This window comes from Oncorhynchus tshawytscha, linkage group LG21 (genome assembly GCF_018296145.1).
Source record: "Oncorhynchus tshawytscha isolate Ot180627B linkage group LG21, Otsh_v2.0, whole genome shotgun sequence".
NCBI classification, from domain to species: Eukaryota; Metazoa; Chordata; class Actinopteri; order Salmoniformes; family Salmonidae; genus Oncorhynchus; species Oncorhynchus tshawytscha.
In genome coordinates this window covers 20544501-20563455 of record NC_056449.1, presented here as the reverse complement: position 1 = coordinate 20563455, position 18955 = coordinate 20544501, and the positions used below count along the sequence as shown (strand labels likewise).

At 42.9% G+C, this 18955-nt stretch overlaps 1 protein-coding gene across 1 annotated transcript in view; it reads left to right on the top strand.

The window, feature by feature from the left end:
• The window catches only part of tnmd (tenomodulin), a 92242-nt gene that overhangs the window by 43369 nt on the left and 29918 nt on the right, over positions 1-18955 (top strand). Inside the window, exon 3 of the mRNA XM_042303206.1 lies at positions 12351-12491. Within this exon, the coding sequence (XP_042159140.1) occupies positions 12351-12491 (141 nt within the window). The remainder of the gene's footprint in view (positions 1-12350; positions 12492-18955) is intronic.

The window sequence follows — 18955 nt, the reverse complement described above, 5'->3', positions numbered from 1 at the left end:
TGGATTACAGCCAGACAATATGTTCCTCCACAATGTACAGCGGATTACAGCCAGACAATATGCTCCTCTGCCATGTACAGTGGATTACAGCCTGACAATATGTTCCTCCACCATGTACAGTAGACTTCAGCCAGACAATATGTTCCTCCACCATATCCAGTAGACTACATCCAGACAATATGTTCCTCCACCATGTACAGTAGACTACAGCCAGACAATATGTTCCTCCACCATGTACAGTAGACTTCAGACAGACAATATGTTCCTCCACCATGTACAGTGGATTACAGGCAATATGTTCCTCCACCATGTACAGTGGATTACAGGCAATATGTTCCTCCACCATGTACAGTAGGCTACAGCCAGACAATATGTTCCTTCACTATGTACAGTGGATTACAGGCAATATGTTCCTCCACAATGTACAGTGGATTACAGCCAGACAATATGTTCCTCTGCCATGTACAGTGGATTACAGCCAGACAATATGTTCCTCCACCATGTACAGTAGACTACAGCCAGACAATATGTTCCTCCACCATGTACAGTAGAATACAGCCAGACAATATGTTCCTCCACCATGTACAGTAGCCTACAGCCAGACAATATGTTCCTCCACCATGTACAGTAGACTACAGCCAGGCAATATGTTCCTGCACCATGTACAGTAGCCTACAGCCAGACAATATGTTCCTCCACCATGTACAGTAGACTACAGCCAGACAATATGTTCCTCCACCATGTACAGTAGAATACAGCCAGACAATATGTTCCTCCACCATGTACAGTAGCCTACAGCCAGACAATATGTTCCTCCACCATGTACAGTAGACTACAGCCAGACAATACGTTCCTCCACCATGTACAGTAGACTACAGCCAGACAATATGTTCCTCCACCATGTACAGTACGCTTCAGCCAGACAATATGTTCCTCCACCATGTACAGTAGACTACATCCAGACAATATGTTCCTCCACCATGTACAGTAGACTACAGCCAGACAATATGTTCCTCCACCATGTACAGTAGACTACAGCCAGACAATACGTTCCTCCACCATGTACAGTAGACTACAGCCAGACAATATGTTCCTCCACCATGTACAGTAGACTTCAGCCAGACAATATGTTCCTCCACCATGTACAGTAGACTTCAGCCAGACAATATGTTCCTCCACCACGTACAGTAGATTACAGCCAGGCAATATGTTCCTCCACCATGTACAGTAGATTACAGCCAGACAATATGTTCCTCCACCATGTACAGTAGACTACAGCCAGACAATACGTTCCTCCACCATGTACAGTAGACTACAGCCAGACAATATGTTCCTCCACCATGTACAGTAGATTACAGCCAGACAATATGTTCCTCCACCATGTACAGTAGACTTCAGCCAGACAATATGTATCTCCACAATGTACAGTGGATTACAGCCAGACAATATGTTCCTCTGCCATGTACAGTGGATTACAGCCAGACAAAATATTCCTCCACCATGTACAGTAGACTACATCCAGACAATATGTTCCTCCACCACGTACAGTGGATTACATACAATGTGTTCCTCCACCATATACAGTGGATTACAGCCAGACAATATGTTCCTCCACCATGTACAATAGACTACAGCCAGGCAATATGTTCCTCCACCATGTACCGTAGACTACAGGCAATGACTCAATAAATGAATGCAAGAATATTAATTGCCAGGATTTGTTCTTTGTATCTAGCCTCTCAATAAGTGCATAACAGTGCAAGTTAGACACATGTTCATTATTGTCATACTGAGAGGTGATTTAAGGCTTGCTACCTTGGCTAGATCCTCCAGAGATACACAGGGCCTGTTGCCTTTATTCACATAATAATCAGTTGATAACTGTGATTTATTCTTATTTCTACACATAATTATACACAACTATATAATGGTGGCCCCTCATCCTCAGTCGAGGGGGATTTCCATCAACCTACAGAGGCACATACTAAAGTACGACCTTTCTTCTGTTAGCATCCCTGTATGTACCACCGCGTCCCTACATGTACCACCACATGCCTATATGCACCAGCGCATCCCTATATGTACTACCACATCCCTGTATGTACCACAGCGCCCCTAGATGTACCGCCACCTCCCTATATGTACCACAATGCCTCTAGATGTACTACCACATCCATATAGGTACCACCGCACCCCTATATGTACCACCTTGCCCCTAGATGTACCGCCACTCCCCTAGATGTACCACCGCTCCCCTATGTGTACCACCGCTTCCCTATATGTACCACCTCACCTCCAGATGTACCACCACTCCCCTAGATGTACCACCGCTCCCCTAGATGTACCACCGCGCCTCTATATGTACCACCACACCCTATATGTACCATCTCGGTCCCAGATGTACCACCACTCCCCCAGGTGTACCACCACTCCCCTAGATGTACCACCGTGCCTCTATATATACCACGGCTCCCCTAGATGTACCACCACTCCCCTGGGTGTACCACCTCGCCCCTAGATGTACCACCTCGCCCCTAGAGGTACCACCGCTCCCCTAGATGTACCACAGCTCCCCTAGATGTACCACCTCGTCCCTAGATGTACCACCGCTCCCCTAGATGTACCACTACTCCCCTAGATGTGCCACCGTGCCTCTATATGTACCACCACATCCCTAGATATACCACCGCTCCCCTAGATGTACATCCGCTCCCCTAGATGTGCCACTGCTCCCCTAGATGTGCCACCGTGCCTCTATATGTACCACCACGGCCCTCAATGTACCACCGTGCAACTAGATGTACCACTGCGCCCATATATGTACCACCATGCCTCTAGGTGTGTCACCGCGCCCCTAGATGTACCATCACGCCCCTAGATGTACCACAGCACACCTAGATGTACCACCGTGTCCCTGGATGTACCACCACATCCCTAGATGTACCACTGTACCCCTAGATGTACCACCGCATCTCCATATGTACCACCGCATCCCCATATGTACCACAGCAATCTGGAAAACCACAGAGAGAATAGTGGATGTACAATGGATCTCAAGTCGTTATATTTTCGAATATTTAGATGCTGCTCCTGATTTTGTGTCCTTTCATTACAGAAATGTTGGCCGATTTTTAAAAATCTCCCTTGAAGAATAAATATGTTTGGTAGATCATTAGAAAGAGTGGAAATGGCACTGTTTGTTCTTGGTCTAATGTTGAACTGACAAACTTTGAAAACCTAACTTAAATCAAGAACAAATAGTGCCATTTCCACTATTTCTAGTGATCTACCAAACATTGTATTTATTCTTCAAGCAACATTTCTTTAATAAAAGGACACACGTTAATATCCAAAGATTAGCTGCAACAGAATAGGTAAATAAACAAAGTCCAAAGACATAATGACTATTTCAACAATGAGTATATCAAAAAGATGTGTGTGAATAGAAACACCAAACAGGAATAGAAAAAATGATTCTGTAAAAGTTGTGCCAGTTGTGAGCAAATTGTTGTTCTAATAAATGGTTAGTACACAGTGTGTAGGAGTCCCTTCATCCATTCCTCTTCAGTTTTTGATTCTCCTACGCACCTGTGATAAGACATTTCTTCTGGTTTGCAAAAGTTGTTGATATCTCAAACTATTGCACAAATTACAACAATCAAGAAACAAAATATGCTTAATATCTCTCTATCGCCTCTGCTCGGTTGACACGGGCAATATGTAACCATCCATTTACATCCCTCCTGTGTTGTGTTTTCTCTGCTTGCTGTCAACGCTCCCGTCAGTGAGATTGATACCGCACAGCCTCCGAAAGGCTCCTTTTCCTGTGCACCGTGCTAAGCTGATGATCTATTAGTAGCAACTGACCACCACTGCTATTTTCCAAGTTGGCACCTGTCCAGAATGTTGCTGCCTGTCGTCAGCTGACATCACCAAAGGGTACACTGGGAGACTTGGGATGGTGGCAGGCAGTGCCAGAACATTCCCCACTCCATTTATCCATATTTTATAGGCCTTGGGAACTAACTGGCCTGGTAATCAATGTCCACAAGCATAATCCCCCTCTCTATTTCTCTCCCCTATACCCACAGCAGTACTATCGAGAGACGGTTACTTTGTAGTGTTATCTAAAGCTCTCCTTGAAAGACTGGTGACATTTGTAGGTCTACCCTTTATGAGAATAATTCTCTGAGATAGCGAAAGCACCTGTTGTACTGAAATGAGTGTGCATTAGTGAGCTGATTTCAAATGGATGACCTGTGGGGACACTTTGAGCACAAGTATTATTGCATTTTCAGCTTTCTGTCCGCCCACGGTAGCTGATTCGGTGGACATCGACATGCATTCAATACATGTGAATGCCATCTGTGCTCCTGTCTCTGCAAGATCTAGACTAAACAAAAATATAGATGCAACATATAAAGTGTTGGTCCCATGTTTCATGTCCACACATGTTCACAGCCATTGAAGAGGAGTGGACGTCATTCCACATGCCACAATCAACAGCCTCTATACAAAGGAGATGTTGCACCGCATGAGGCAAATGGTGGTCACACTAGATACTGACTGGTTTTCTGATCCATGCCGCACACTTTTTTTAAAGCATCTGTGACCAACAATAATAGTAGTAATAATAGTAATAATACTTTAAAATACTACCTAAGTAATTTTGGGGGGGTGGTATCTGTACTTTAATATTTATATTTTTGACGACTTTTACTTCACTACATTCCTAAAGAAAATAGTATACTTTTTACTCTATACATTTTCCTTGACACCCAAAAGTACTCGTTGCATTTTAAATGCTTAGCAGGACAGGAAAAATGTCTAATTCACACACTTATCAAGAGAACACCCCTGGTCCTCCCGGCTGCCTGTGATCTGACGGACTCACTAAACACACATGCTTTGTTTGTAAATGATGAGTGAGTGTTGGAGTGTACACCTGGCTAACCATAAATAAAAAATAAAAAATGAAATGGTGCCAAGTGGTTTGCTTAATATAGGGAATTTGAAATTATTTATACTTTTACTTTTGATACTTAAGTATATTTCACCAATTACATTTACTTTTGATGGTTAAGTATATTTAAAAACAAATACTTTCAGAATTTTACTCAAGCAGTACTGGGTGACTTTCACTTTTACTTGAGTCATTTCCTATTAAGGTATCTTTACTTTTACTCAAGTATGACAGATACTTTTTCCACCACTGGTTGCATGTTGCATTTATATCTTTGTTCAGTTTATAATGGTTGAAGTAATTTCCCTTGTGGTTCTTCATTTTCCAGCATTTAACATAGGTACCTGTTTCACCTTCTTTATCTCCCTCCCTCTCTCTTCACTCTGTTTAATTTCACATCTTCCTCTGGATATTCTCTGGAATTGTTTTCCCTCATCTCTCATCTCCTCGTTTGTCTGGCGGTTGCTACCCACCTTCTGTTTCAACATTCTGAAACTCCCATGGGAGAGGAGCAGAGCTGTAGATTAAATTCAGTCTCTAATTCTTGAAGAGCGGAGGAGGATTAGTAGAGTAGCGGTGGTGCTGGTACATGCAGAAGGTTGTAGAAGCGGTTATTTTCAATGTCTCTAACAGAGATGTCCATTTCCGTTGGAGTGGGGAAAAACTAGACTCTAAAAAAACAACATTGCAGAGGAGCGAGTGCAACCCTGGGGAGACATTTAACTAGTTCTCATGTGACTGGCCATGTGACTGGCCATGTGAGGTGAGAGTCAGGAGCTCTGCTAAATCACCATGCTGGAGGACAAGGAGACAATGGTGGGGCTTCTGTGTGAAAAAGGAGCAAAGAGAAAAGCTATAAGAGAGAGCTAGGGAAATTTCCATTCCGATTTCTCACTGGCAACCAACCAAGGCTGAACGCTGGACTCTCCTCTCCCTCCTTCCGCAGCTGTTTAGACTGACTGATCTGTCTACCGAGGAGACCATCTTCTGTAACAGTAACAGTGGTGCTAATGTCATTTCCCGTCCTTCTATTCATCCACCCACTAAACTTCCTTTAGAAACAATGAGGGGCCTCCCGAGTGGCGCAGTGGTCTAAGTCACTGCCTCGCAGTGGCAGAAGCAACGCTACAGACCCGGATTTGATCCCGCATCGTCCGGGTTAGGGGAGAGTTTCGGCTAGGGAGGCTATAATTGGCTCATCACGCTCTAGCGACTCCTTGTGGCGGGCCGGGCGGCTGCAGGCTGTCGTCAATTGAATGGTGTTTCCTCCTACACATTGGTGCGGCTGGCTTCCGGGTTAAGCAGGCGGTTAAGCAGGTCATGTTTTGGCGGACGCATGACTCTACCTTCGCCTTCCGAGCCTGTTGGGGAGTTGCAGCGATGAGACAAGATCGAAATTGTGTGAAAATAACAATACAAAAATAACAATGACAGGTTCATACAGCAACCAAGATGTAGGCTATGTCAATCAAGACCTACCGCAGGCTCTTTCTCTCTGACTTGTAATTGGTGACCAGTATGGCTGTCTGAGCTGCTGCCCACCTCTATCCATCACCGGTGTACCCGAGGCTCCCATGAGGCTCACACACACACACACACACACACACACACACATAAACAGTCCTGTCCTTCATACACCCACTCACTTGCACACAGCATCGCTGTGACCTTTACGCAATGTCCTTCGGTACCACAGATGGATAGAGCCCCATTCACACAATCAACCTGTGGGCTAGTTGGGCCTGCTGTATCTTATTCACTAGGCCCTTTTGTGGCTCTACAGTATGTTTGCAACCATCTGGGTAGAGGTTGTTAAGGACCACATCGGAGAAAGGCCTTGCTGTGGATAAATAAACAAGACATTGTCAGGAAATGCTTCCATACAATTTGCAATGTCGTGTTCGCGTTGGAAGCGAATTTCCCGCGGCGCAAGTAAGCATTTCACTCTTTTACACCTACTGTATGGATATTTATCAGGATTCCCAGTAGCTGTTGTTAAAGCAGCAACTCCTCTTCCTGGGGTCCACACAGAACATGAAACATGACATTTTACAGAACATTGATAGACAGGAATAGCTCAAGTACAAAACATGTGACAAAAAAACGTTGATTGATTGAACCTTCGATTTTTGTATGTCGACTGATGATGGTGAGAGGCATAGGGATATGTGGGAAACCTGAGCCCTTCCTGGGGGGAATGGGAGATACTGATGATCGTTTTCCATAATAGGAGATCTTTCCCTCGTACCCTGTAAAAAAACGTATTTAGAGTCGGCATGGTTGTACGGAGTAAGGAAGGCATAATAATTTGTACTGTGACATTCATAGAGAGGTTATCATACAGTGTATTCTCTTAGCTGCCTTGGTACTGGGGAGACTAATTCAGACACTTTTTAAATTGTTCCTTTAACTTAACTTCACTGTTTTGATAAGTCATATTTCTTATATATCATGTATGTTGAGTATGTTATGCAACCGCATTGAATCGGAACCTTAAAAGTAATTATATGACATATCTGAATAGCCAGCCCGATCGAGTACAAATCAATATGAATTTGCTTCAGGAGCACTCAGGATGTACTCCCTCAGCATTGGCCTCCCCCGTCTACGTGAAGTCGCACAGAACGCTAATTAACTTTCACTATCATTCCTTGCAACGCTGAGATCTATTGTGAGGCAGTCAGGCTTCGGTTGCCGAGCATGTGCTTCTGGAAGAATTTGCTGTTTAGTAATTGGTAAAAATGCTGAGGAGACAATGAAGCAAAGTTAAAACTGAAGAACACTCTCGGTTTCTAGTGAAGAGACTCAATGTTGGTGAGGATGGGCTATAAGAAATTGAAATATTCGATTTGCGAAAAGATTAGATGAACATTAGTGCTATCCAAAGTCAATCCACCCCAAAAAATCCATTACAATTAACCATGTTTGATATGACAATTTGTGGTAAACAAAGGTATGAATATTGTCCATTAACCAAAATGCTAGTTCTAAGAAAGCCATATTTCTAACCTCTTTGCTGTTATATTCACAAGCTTAAAGTAATTGTCCAGTGTTTCCAGAAATATGACCTATATTTGATTACAATATGAGTAAAATAGTTTTCCTTACAAAACATGGTAATTAAACATGTTAAAAAGCGGCTTTTCTGTGTTAGAATGGTGTTAAAAATATTAATGCGATCAGACGGCTGATTGGCCAGCTCATCGTCCTCAGGAGGATGACATCATCATCTAAATCAAATCAAATCAAATCAAATTTTATTTGTCACATACACATGGTTAGCAGATGTTAATGCGAGTGTAGCGAAATGCTTGTGCTTCTAGTTCCAACAATGCAGTAATAACGAGCAAGTAATCTAACTAACAATTCCAAAAAAAACTACTGTCTTATACACAGTGTAAGGGGATAAAGAATATGTACATAAGGATATATGAATGAGTGATGGTACAGAGCAGCATAGGCAAGATACAGTAGATGATATCGAGTACAGTATATACATATGAGATAAGTATGTAAACCAAGTGGCATAGTTAAAGTGGCTAGTGATACATGTATTACATAAGGATGCAGTCGATGATATAGAGTACAGTATCAACGTATGCATATGAGATGAACAATGTAGGGTAAGTAACATTATATAAGGTAGCATTGTTTAAAGTGGCTAGTGATATATTTACATCATTTCCCATCAATTCCCATGATTAAAGTGGCTGGAGTAGAGTCAGTGTCATTGACAGTGTGTTGGCAGTAGCCACTCAATGTTAGTGGTGGCTGTTTAACAGTCTGATGGCCTTGAGATAGAAGCTGTTTTTCAGTCTCTCGGTCCCAGCTTTGATGCACCTGTACTGACCTCGCCTTCTGGATGACAGCGGGGTGAACAGGCAGTGGCTCGGGTGGTTGATGTCCTTGATGATCTTTATGGCCTTCCTGTAGCATCGGGTGGTGTAGGTGTCCTGGAGGGCAGGTAGTTTGCCCCCGGTGATGCGTTGTGCAGACCTCACTACCCTCTGGAGAGCCTTACGGTTGAGGGCGGTGCAGTTGCCATACCAGGCGGTGATACAGGAAATGAGGAAATAGCAAGGATTTTAAAAGGTCTGTTTAAGATACAAGTTTGAGGTGTTTTTTTAAGTGTTTTTCCTCCACTTTTTGATTTGTACAAAAATACGAGTATAGGACAGATCAATAACATTAGGTATGCGTGAATAGAATATGAACTTTCAAAAGTGAGATTTTCACTGGACAGTTACTGAATTCTGAAAGTATTCAGACCCCTTGACTTTTCCCACATTTTGTTACGTTACTGCCTTATTCTAAAATTGATTCAATAGTTTTTTCCACCAGAATGACAAAGCAAAACTGTTTTTTCAATTTTTTTGCTAATTTATATATTTAAAAAAAAAATGAAATATCACATTTAGGTAAGTATTCAGACTTTTTACTCAGCACCTTTGGCAGAGATTACAGCTTTGAGTCTTCTTGGGTATTATGCTACAAGGTTGACACACCTGTATTTGGGGAGTTTCTTCCATTCTTCTCTGCAGATTCTTGATCCTGACTAGTCTCCCAGTCCCTGCCACTGAAAAACATCCCCAAAGCATGATGCTGCCACCATCATGTTTCTCCATAGGGATGGTGTCAGGTTTCTTCCAGATGTGACACTTGGCATTCAGGCCAAAGAGTTCAATCTTGGTTTCTCATGGTCTAAATCCTTTAGGGGCCTTTTGGCAAACTCCAGGGGGGCTGTTCTGTGCCTTTTACTGAGGAGTGGCTTTCATCTGGTTGCTCTACCATAAAGGCCTGATTGGTGGAGTGTTGCGGAGATGGTTGTCCTTCTGGAAAGTTATCCCATCTCCACAGAGGAAATCTGGAACTCAGTCAGAGTGATCATCAGGTTCTTGGTCTCCTCCCTGACCAAGGCCTTTCTCCTCCGATTCTTCAGTTCTTGGAGGAGTCTTTGTGGTTCCAAACATCTTCAATGTAAGAATGATGGAGGCCTCTGTGTTCTTGGGGACCTTCAATGCTGCAGAATTTCTTTGGTAACCTTACCCAGATCTTTGCCTTGACACAATCGTGTCTCGGAGCTCTACAGACAATTCCTTTGACCTCCTGGCTTGGTTTTTGCTCTGATATGCTCTGTCAACTGTGACCCTTATATAGACAGGTGTGTGTCTTTCCAAATCATGTCCAATCAATTGAATTTACCACAGTTGGACTCCAATCAAGTTGTAGAAACATTTCAAGGGTGATCAATGGAAACAGGAAGCACCTGAGCTAAATTTAGAGTCTCATAGCAAAGGGTATGAATACTTATGTAAATAAGGTATTTCTGTTTTTTATTTGTAATACATTTTCTAAGATGTATAAAGACCTGTTTTTGCTTTGTCATTATGGGGTATTGCGTGTAGATTGATGAGAAAAAACATTTATTTAATCTGTTTTAGAATAAGGCTGTAACGTAACAAATATGGAAAAGGTCAAGTGGTCGGAAAACTTTCCAGCCACAAACCCAAGGATCCACAGAAGCCATCCATTCCCATTTTCTAAACAAAAACGATAGCAACATTATACACCAATTTAAAACATTAAGCAAGTCAATTCAAACAGTTCATTCATGATATACATTGCAATCCTTTTAAACATGATGTGATGAGGAGAATCTCACCACTGGAGTTTAATCAAATTGATCACTGCCTACAGAAAATATGATAAACTGTTTTAGTATAAATCAATAAGTCCTTTCCACCTTTATGCTAATATAGAAGAAAAGGCTTCAATGGAACTTTAATCCACCGCGAGGGATCCCAGACTGTTTAATGGCTCTACATTTCACATAACTGCTCGACTGACACTCGAATATCAGGTCCATCTTCATTTGGCTACGTCTTAAGATTTTAAAGTTCAGGTTCCTTTCTGAGCCAAGGCCATTGAGACCCATGTTAATGGCTATTTATATTCCAGAGCCATACTTGCTGTGATTTTCTGTTAAGAATTATATCCCATTCAATCATTATTGCTACCTTATTGATGAGCTTGATGGTAATATGTGGTGCAGGTCATTTAAATGTCATAAGGAGTGTGTGGTAGTGAGTAGGTGAGCAACATGTTGAGCAGATGTATGAAGAGTGTAATCGAATGCTTATCTAACCTCTTTCTGAATGGTATTGCCACGCTATAGAGCTTTAACTAGTGGTACTAGAGTCACTAAACCAACCTAGGAGAATCATGCATGGACATTATAGTCATAAACACTAGAAAGAAACTACATTTGTCACAGGGCTTGGGTTATTTCTGTGTTAGATCCCTTAACAATCAGTGGCCCCGATGCGTTGATTGGGAAAATTAATCTTGATGGATTTCATTGGCCGCCTACCTGTATCCATTAATCAACTCTCTCATTGGTACAGTATGGGGCGCTTTGATTCATCACCCCAACAAATGAAGATGAACTCAGCAATATATTTCTCATCATAACACCACACTCCACATACATATTAATAGCGTAGTTTTCATCTCGTAGGCATGAATCATTTTTGTAGACAGGGAATTTTAACAGCCGCCCCGGCGTGCCCAAGAACAATACATAATCAAGTGCTTTAAGGTATGGCCAAGAAAAACAAACAACTATCCGAGCCACATTTTCGAAGTGGCATTTATTCGACATAAAAACTCGAAGGGTACTTACGCAGCCTCTATGGATGTACAAATGTGCTTGCAGTTTGTCAATAGAAATGTATGAACAATGACTTAGTATTATCTCTGATTTTGAATACTTTCTCACTTTACAAATGTCAGCAGGCAAGAAGCCACTGGGGTGGTGTATTGGTTGCATGGGTCAAATTTGGACATGATGCTTTGAAGTATATGACATAGCTAGATCAATGTGATTGCATCAAGTGGACTGTATATGTAGACTGTATATGAAGCCTATTGAAAGGCCATACATTAAGGATTAAGATCACTTAATTTGTCAAATATACACAAGGTACAAACAAAATTGGACTTCTGATTTATCCAAACCCCTCTGAAAGACACACATACTGGTTGGAGCGGGGAGCTGCCACACTGGGTGCCCATGGAGAAGTTGTTGGGGGGCTTAGGTGCCTTGTCCAAGAGTCAATGACATCTAGGATTTGATACCAGCAACCCTCCGGTCACCAGCTCATTTCCCGCAAGACCCAGGATTTGACCTAGCAACCCTCCGATTGCTGTCACACCTCTCTAACCACTAGGATACCTGCCACACCTAGCGCTATTGGCAGTATAGTAAGCTTATTGAAAGGCTATTGGTTTAGAGCTACTGAGTTGAGTTGCCCTACCCTCATGTCCTATTGGTTAAATGACCTGTCACTCAGGCTGAAGACGTTTCTGATTGGTCCTGTGTCTCCAGGTTTACGACCAACATTACAAGGCCATGCTGGACGGTATGGAGACAGACAGTATCATGGAGATTGACCCCGCCCACCGCATTGAGATCTTCAGGATGGGGAACGGCAGTGATGAGGTGCTCGAGGTCCACGACTTCAAACACGTAAGTGTTGTCAAAATTCACATTAGGTACAGTATACCTTCTGCATACTTCATATACTGTCATTTTCTTTTCTTTATTATAGTTTTTGTGCAGAATGATTGTGTTTGTGTTCAAGCCCTTTCCAAATTGCTGTTAGATTGTGTAAAAGCATTTCTGTTCTCTGAAATCATATCATCTTCTTCGACAATACGATGCACTCTCTCCTGTGTTTTTCTCTCTCTCTCTCACGGAAAAAGCTGATATCCAATGTGTCATCTAATAACAAGAGGTTTCAATTCCCTCTCATATGCAACCCCTTATCCACCACACACACACACACACACACACACACACACACACACACACACACACACACACACACACACACGCGCGCGTAACTGCCAAAATAAAGGAAACACCAACATAATGTCTCTTAATAGGTTGTTTGGCCCGCACGAGCCAGAACAGCTTCAATGCACCTTGGCATAGATTCTACAAGTGTCTGGAAATCTATTGTAGGGATGTGACACCATTTTTCCACAAGAAATTCCATAATTCGGTGTCTTGTTGATGGTGGTGGAAGACGCTGTCTCAGGTACTGCTGCAGAATCTCCCATAAATTAATTTGGGTTGTGATCTGGTGACAGACTGCCATGGCATATGGTTTACATCGTTTTCATGCTCATCAAACTATTCATTAACCACTTGTGCCCTGTAGAGGGCGGCATTGTCATCCTATGAGGGCATAGCCATGGTAGCCAAAATAATGGCCAAAATAATGGCCTGCCCAGCATTTTTATACATGACCCTAAGCATGATGGGATGTTAATTGACTCAGAAACCAACCCTGTGTGGAAGCACCTGCTTTCAATATACTTTGTATCCCTCATTTACTTGTGTTTCCATTATTTTGTCAGTTACCTGTACATATACAAACACACATGCACACACAGACACACAACCATACCTGAATATCATGTATAAAAAACAAAAACTATTTTAAGTGAGAAGTAGGCATTGGTCTGAAGCCGAAAAGTAAGCTCCACCAAGGTTTCCCAGTGCACAGCTTTGACCTACTACAATAGCTATGTTGGTATATTATACTTCCAACAACGTGTATGCTGGTTGCTTAGGATTCAAACTTTCTCAAACAGCCTAATTCCCACTCTGAGAGGAGGTGCTTCCACAATAATATGATTTGTACAGCATACAAGGTAAAGTATTGGATTCTTCACACACCACACTAATCCCATTCCACTACCGTTTCAAGACTCTTTTTTTTTATTATATGAAAGCAAGCTTTGCTTTTATACTTACACGATTGTCGTGCTTGATTGAGAGAGGTGTTTTATCTTCTAGTAATGTGGTGCCTGCCTGTATTTCCTTTAACCTTTTCATTTAGCAATACATGTCATTGAGAAGTAAATATTCTACTACTCAAAGTCTCTATGAGCAGAGGAGGTCTTGAAGAACAGATGAGTAATAGAATCAGGTAGGGTAGCACTGGGCTTGAATTTTAAAAAACTGCATAAAAGTGAAACTGACAAGGAGAAACGTTTGCAACATAGTTTTCTGCATGTGTCTGATTTGGTCCATTTCATGTAAAACGGATCAAACATCATTTCTGACTGGACGACAGTTAACGTTGCCATGCTGTCTTAATAGTATAGGCTAATGTTTTTGTCACTCACAATGCTCATTATCAGCCACTCACCACTGGTCTGTTTGCATATTAGTTGGCTGTCTAGGCCTAATTGGTGAGACTGACACATACTAGCCTACGACCAACATATATCTACTCTTTGTTTAACTTACTTGTAAAGGCTCAGCTAGGTCATTGAGTGTTCTTCAATAAGATGATTCTGGACTGTAACAAATAAATCAGATAGACCTACTAGGCCAAGGGTGTCAAACTCATTCCATGGAGGGCCTGGCGTTTTTTTTTTTTTTTCAGACCTAGACAACCAGATGAGAGTTCTTTACTAATTAGTGACCTTAATTCATGAATCAAGTAGAAGGGAGGAGCGAAAACCTGCAGATACTCGGCCATCCGTGAAATGAGTTTGACACGTGTACCAGGCCCACATATAGACCTATCCAGCTAGCTGGCTAGCTAGTAGCCTACACTTCAGACTTGCTAATTATTTAAACTGAACTATATAAGGCAAATCTAACAAATCTGAAAATACAATTTAAAAAATACGGATAAATATAGTCAGAATTTTCATGTTTGGTGATGATTCATAGTTTTATGAGTGTTTGTAGGAGATTATCTCAGAGATAAGATGGGAGAGTGTGAAAGTCTGACAGATCCTGTCAGAGCACGCTTTAAGCTCAAGCACATAGAAATATAACAGGTGAACAGATTGGACTTGGTGCTTCAATGGGAATGTTGGCTAGAAAAATGAGAAACATAGAGAAAATGGTTTATTGTCCTTGCAAAAGTCTAAATTATACATTTAATGCTGCCTTGGAACAGGAGGAAGAAAGGAATCTGTTTATGATCTTATTCAATAGGAATGCAGTTCTAGTCATTCCACATCTACACTACTACTACATTTCACATACTTTTTTTGCAGACTTCCAGGCATTTATTCATTCATCAACAGGAAAACTGTGTGGCATTCATGGATCTACTAGTCGGAAAGCATCACAACCTCTCCCTTAACTACTGTCACATAGCTAGAAATGAAGTCGGGCAAACTGATGAATTTCTGCGCCAGCAGAGGGCCTGTGCTGCTGCTCCCCCTGACATAGTCATTAACCTCGGTGGAACAGACTTGGGACACACAAAGGGAACAGCCCTAGTAAGTCAGATGCGTGTTGATTTGGCGGTAGTCATCCAAATGTTCCCCGGAACAACGGTGGTCTACTATGACATATTGCAGCAGAGGAGTTGGATGTTCCAGTGGGGGGAGGACATCAACAAGCGCATAGAGATGGCCCGGCATCCTGTCAACCAGATGGTGTTTGCATTTCTCCGTGACAGGCGCATGCCAACAATCCACCACCCTGCCATCAAGCAGTGTGTCCCTGGGCAGTACCATAGAGAAGGTATGCATCTCACAGATGAGGGCAATGACTTCTTCCTTGAGAGTCTGAGAGCTGGCCTCTCCTCTGTTCTTTTTTAAATTTTCGTTTTTTAACCCCATTTTTCCCTCATATTTCATGGTATCCAATTGGTAGTTACAGTCTTGTCCCATCGCTGCAACTCCCGTACGGACTCGTGAGAGGCGAAGGTCGAGAGCCGTGTGTCCTCTGAAACACAACCCAGCCGAGCCGCACTGCTTCTTGACATAATACCTGCTTAACCCGGAAGCCAGCCGCACCAACATGTTGGAGGAAACACCGTACACCTGGCGACCGTGTCAGCGTACATTGCGCACGGCCCGCCACAGGAGTCGCTAGAGTGCGATGGGAAAAGGATATACCTGCCAGCCAAACCCTCACGACGCTGGGCCAATTGTGCACCGCCCCATGGGTCTCCCGGTAGCAGCCGGCTGCGACAGAGCCTGGACTCTAAGCAGAATCTCTATTGGCACAGCTTGCACGGCTGCGCCACTCGGGAGGCCTCTCTCCTCTGTTCTAGCAAGACACATGCAGTAGTACACACCACCACAGTTACTGCCCCTTGCCTGCCACTCCACGAACCCAAAGGCGCTTTTAGAAGACACCTAATACATTCAAATAAGTGGGAGGGAGGGAGGGAGGGAGGGAGGGAGGGAGGGAGGGAGGGAGGGAGGGAGGGAGGGAGGGAGGGAGGGAGGGAGGGAGGGAGGGAGGGAGGGAGGGAGGGAGGGAGGGAGGGAGGGAGCAGTCAAAACTATTAACGAAAGAATGGTGAAATGGCAGAGTCGCAATCTTCTGATCCACAGGCGGTAACTCTAACCATTACACTATAAAACCTGTAACATTGACAGAACATTTAAATTGACAGTTTATTTATCTTGCTTGGTAAAAAGACAATAGTCTAAAACAGTTGATTTGCTGAAAACCCGAAACCCCTGACTACTTTTTACTTGTGGATGGCGACTTCAGATTTTTTGTGAAAACACAGAAAAGTAACTGTGTTGATCAGTCAGCACACATTTGGATTACAATAATGAAATAAAGGAAAGAGAGTATGCCGGAGCTGGAAACAATGCTACACATGTGGAAACGGTGATGCTGTCAGTCAAGTCTGGTAAGTTGTCTGATGCTAGCATGCACAACTGAGGTTCTGTGGATTTGGGGTTCAACCATTTACTATATGCGGTTCATAACTAGCTTCCTGTTTCTTAACAAAACAGTTTTCTCGGCTATGGTTTGTTTGTGGTCTTGGTTGCTCTTGGTCGAGGAAATGTAAGTATGCAATCCCTTTACTTAGTACTTTGTTGAAGCACCTTTGGCAGCAATTACAGCCTTGAGTCTTCTTGGGTATGACGCTACAAGCTTGGCACATCAGTATTTGGGGAGTTTCTCACATTCTTCTCTGCAGATCCTCTCAAACTCGGTCAGGCTGGATGGGGAGTGTCGATGTACAGCTATTTTCAGGTCACTCCAGAGATGTTCGATCGTGTTCAAGTCCGGACTCTGGCTGGGCCACTCAATGACATTCAGAGACTTGTCCCGAAGCCACTACTGCGTTGTCTTGGCGTGGGCTTGGGGTAGTTGTCCTGTTGAAAAGTTAACCTTCGCCCCAATCTGAGGTCCAGAGCAGGTTTTCATCAAGGATCTCTCTGTACTTTGCCCTGTTCATCTTTCCCTCTATCCTGACTAGTATCCCTGCTGCTGAAAAACATCACCACATCATGACGCTGCCACCACCATGCTTCACCGTAGGGATGGTATTGGCAGCGGTGTCTGGTTTCCTCCAGACCTGATGCTTGGCATTCAAGTCAAATAGTTCAATCTTGGTTTCATCAGACCAGAGAATCGTGTTTCTCATGGTCTGAGAGCCCTTTAGGAGCCTTTTGGCAAACTCCAAGCGGGCTGTCATGTGCCTTTTACTGAGGAGTGGCTTCCGTCTCACCGCTCTACCATAAAGGCCTGATTAGTGGAGTGCTGCAGAGATGGTTGTCCTTCTGGAAGGTTCTCCAATCTCCACAGAGGAACTCTGGAGCTCTGTCAGAGTGACCATCGGGTTCTTGGTCACCTCCCTGACCAAGGTCCTTCTTCGCCGATTGCTCAGTTTGGCCGGGCGGCCAGCTCTAGGAAGAGTCTTGGTGGTTCTGAACTTCTTCCATTTAAGAATGCAGGCGGCCACTGTGTTCATTGCGAACCTTCAATGCTGCAGACATTTTTTAGTACCCTTCCCCAGATCTGTGCCTCGATACAGTACTGTCTCAGAGCTCTACGGACAATTCCTTCGACCTCATGGCTTGGTTTTTTCTCTGACATAAATTGTTAGCTGTGGGACCTTATGTAGACAGCCTTTCCAAATCATCTCCAATTATTTGAATTTACCACAAGTGGACTTCATTCAAGTAGTAGAAACACCTCAAAACATGCACAAGCTCAATTTCGAGTCTCATAGCAAATGGTCTGAATACTTATGTAAATAAGGTATTTCTGTTTTTTATTTGTAATAAATTTACACAAAAAATAAACTGTTTTTTACTTTGTCATTATGGGGTATTGTGTGTAGATTTATGAGGATTTTTTTTATTCAATCCATTTTAGAATATGGCTCTAACGTAACAAAATTGGGAAAAAGTCAAGGGGTCTGAATACTTTCCAAGTGCACTGTTTGTAGTTCTCAGTAATAGCCGGACGGCTCATGACGAGAGGCGGGGAGTGTGTTGTTAACCTCCAATCAAGTTGATTTTAACATTGAGCTCCATATTACAGCTTCGTGCTAGTCAGCGTGACTAAAACAAAATATCTAATAACAAGAGGTCTCAGTTCACTCACACTCAAACACACACGCGGCCACACACACACACACACACATGCACACAAACACACTAGCTAGTTTCTCCTCCAGCCCATGCAATCTGAATGATCCACTTCTGTCAGTGAAGCGAATCCACCGAGGAGATGTGTTTGGCCAGGCATGGCCACGGGAGACTACATTATGAAACAAGTGAGCGAGCAGAATAATCCTCATTGTGATTACAATTGAATAGAAGAGTGGAGGAAAACACAAACCTTATTATAAGTTATACTAACTGTAAGTTGAGGGGGATGGGTTTGGAATGTATTTTTTATAAAGAAAGGATATTTCAAGTCTTTACTAATTAAAAAGCCCCCTTTAAAACAATCTCTGTTAAGCCCAAGGGCTGTGTATGAGGAATTGAAATGGGCAGATAATGCCGCTTAAGGCCAGAGGCGAAATCCCTTTTCTATTGTTTCAGGCTAATACAGGGAACATGCTGCAGGAAGAACCTAGGGAACTGGCTTTCAAGTATATTCAACAGTCTAGTATATGAGGATCATTATGGTCACACAGTGCAACCACCTGCCACCTGCCACCACCACCACGTCTACTGTATTTTTATGAAGCT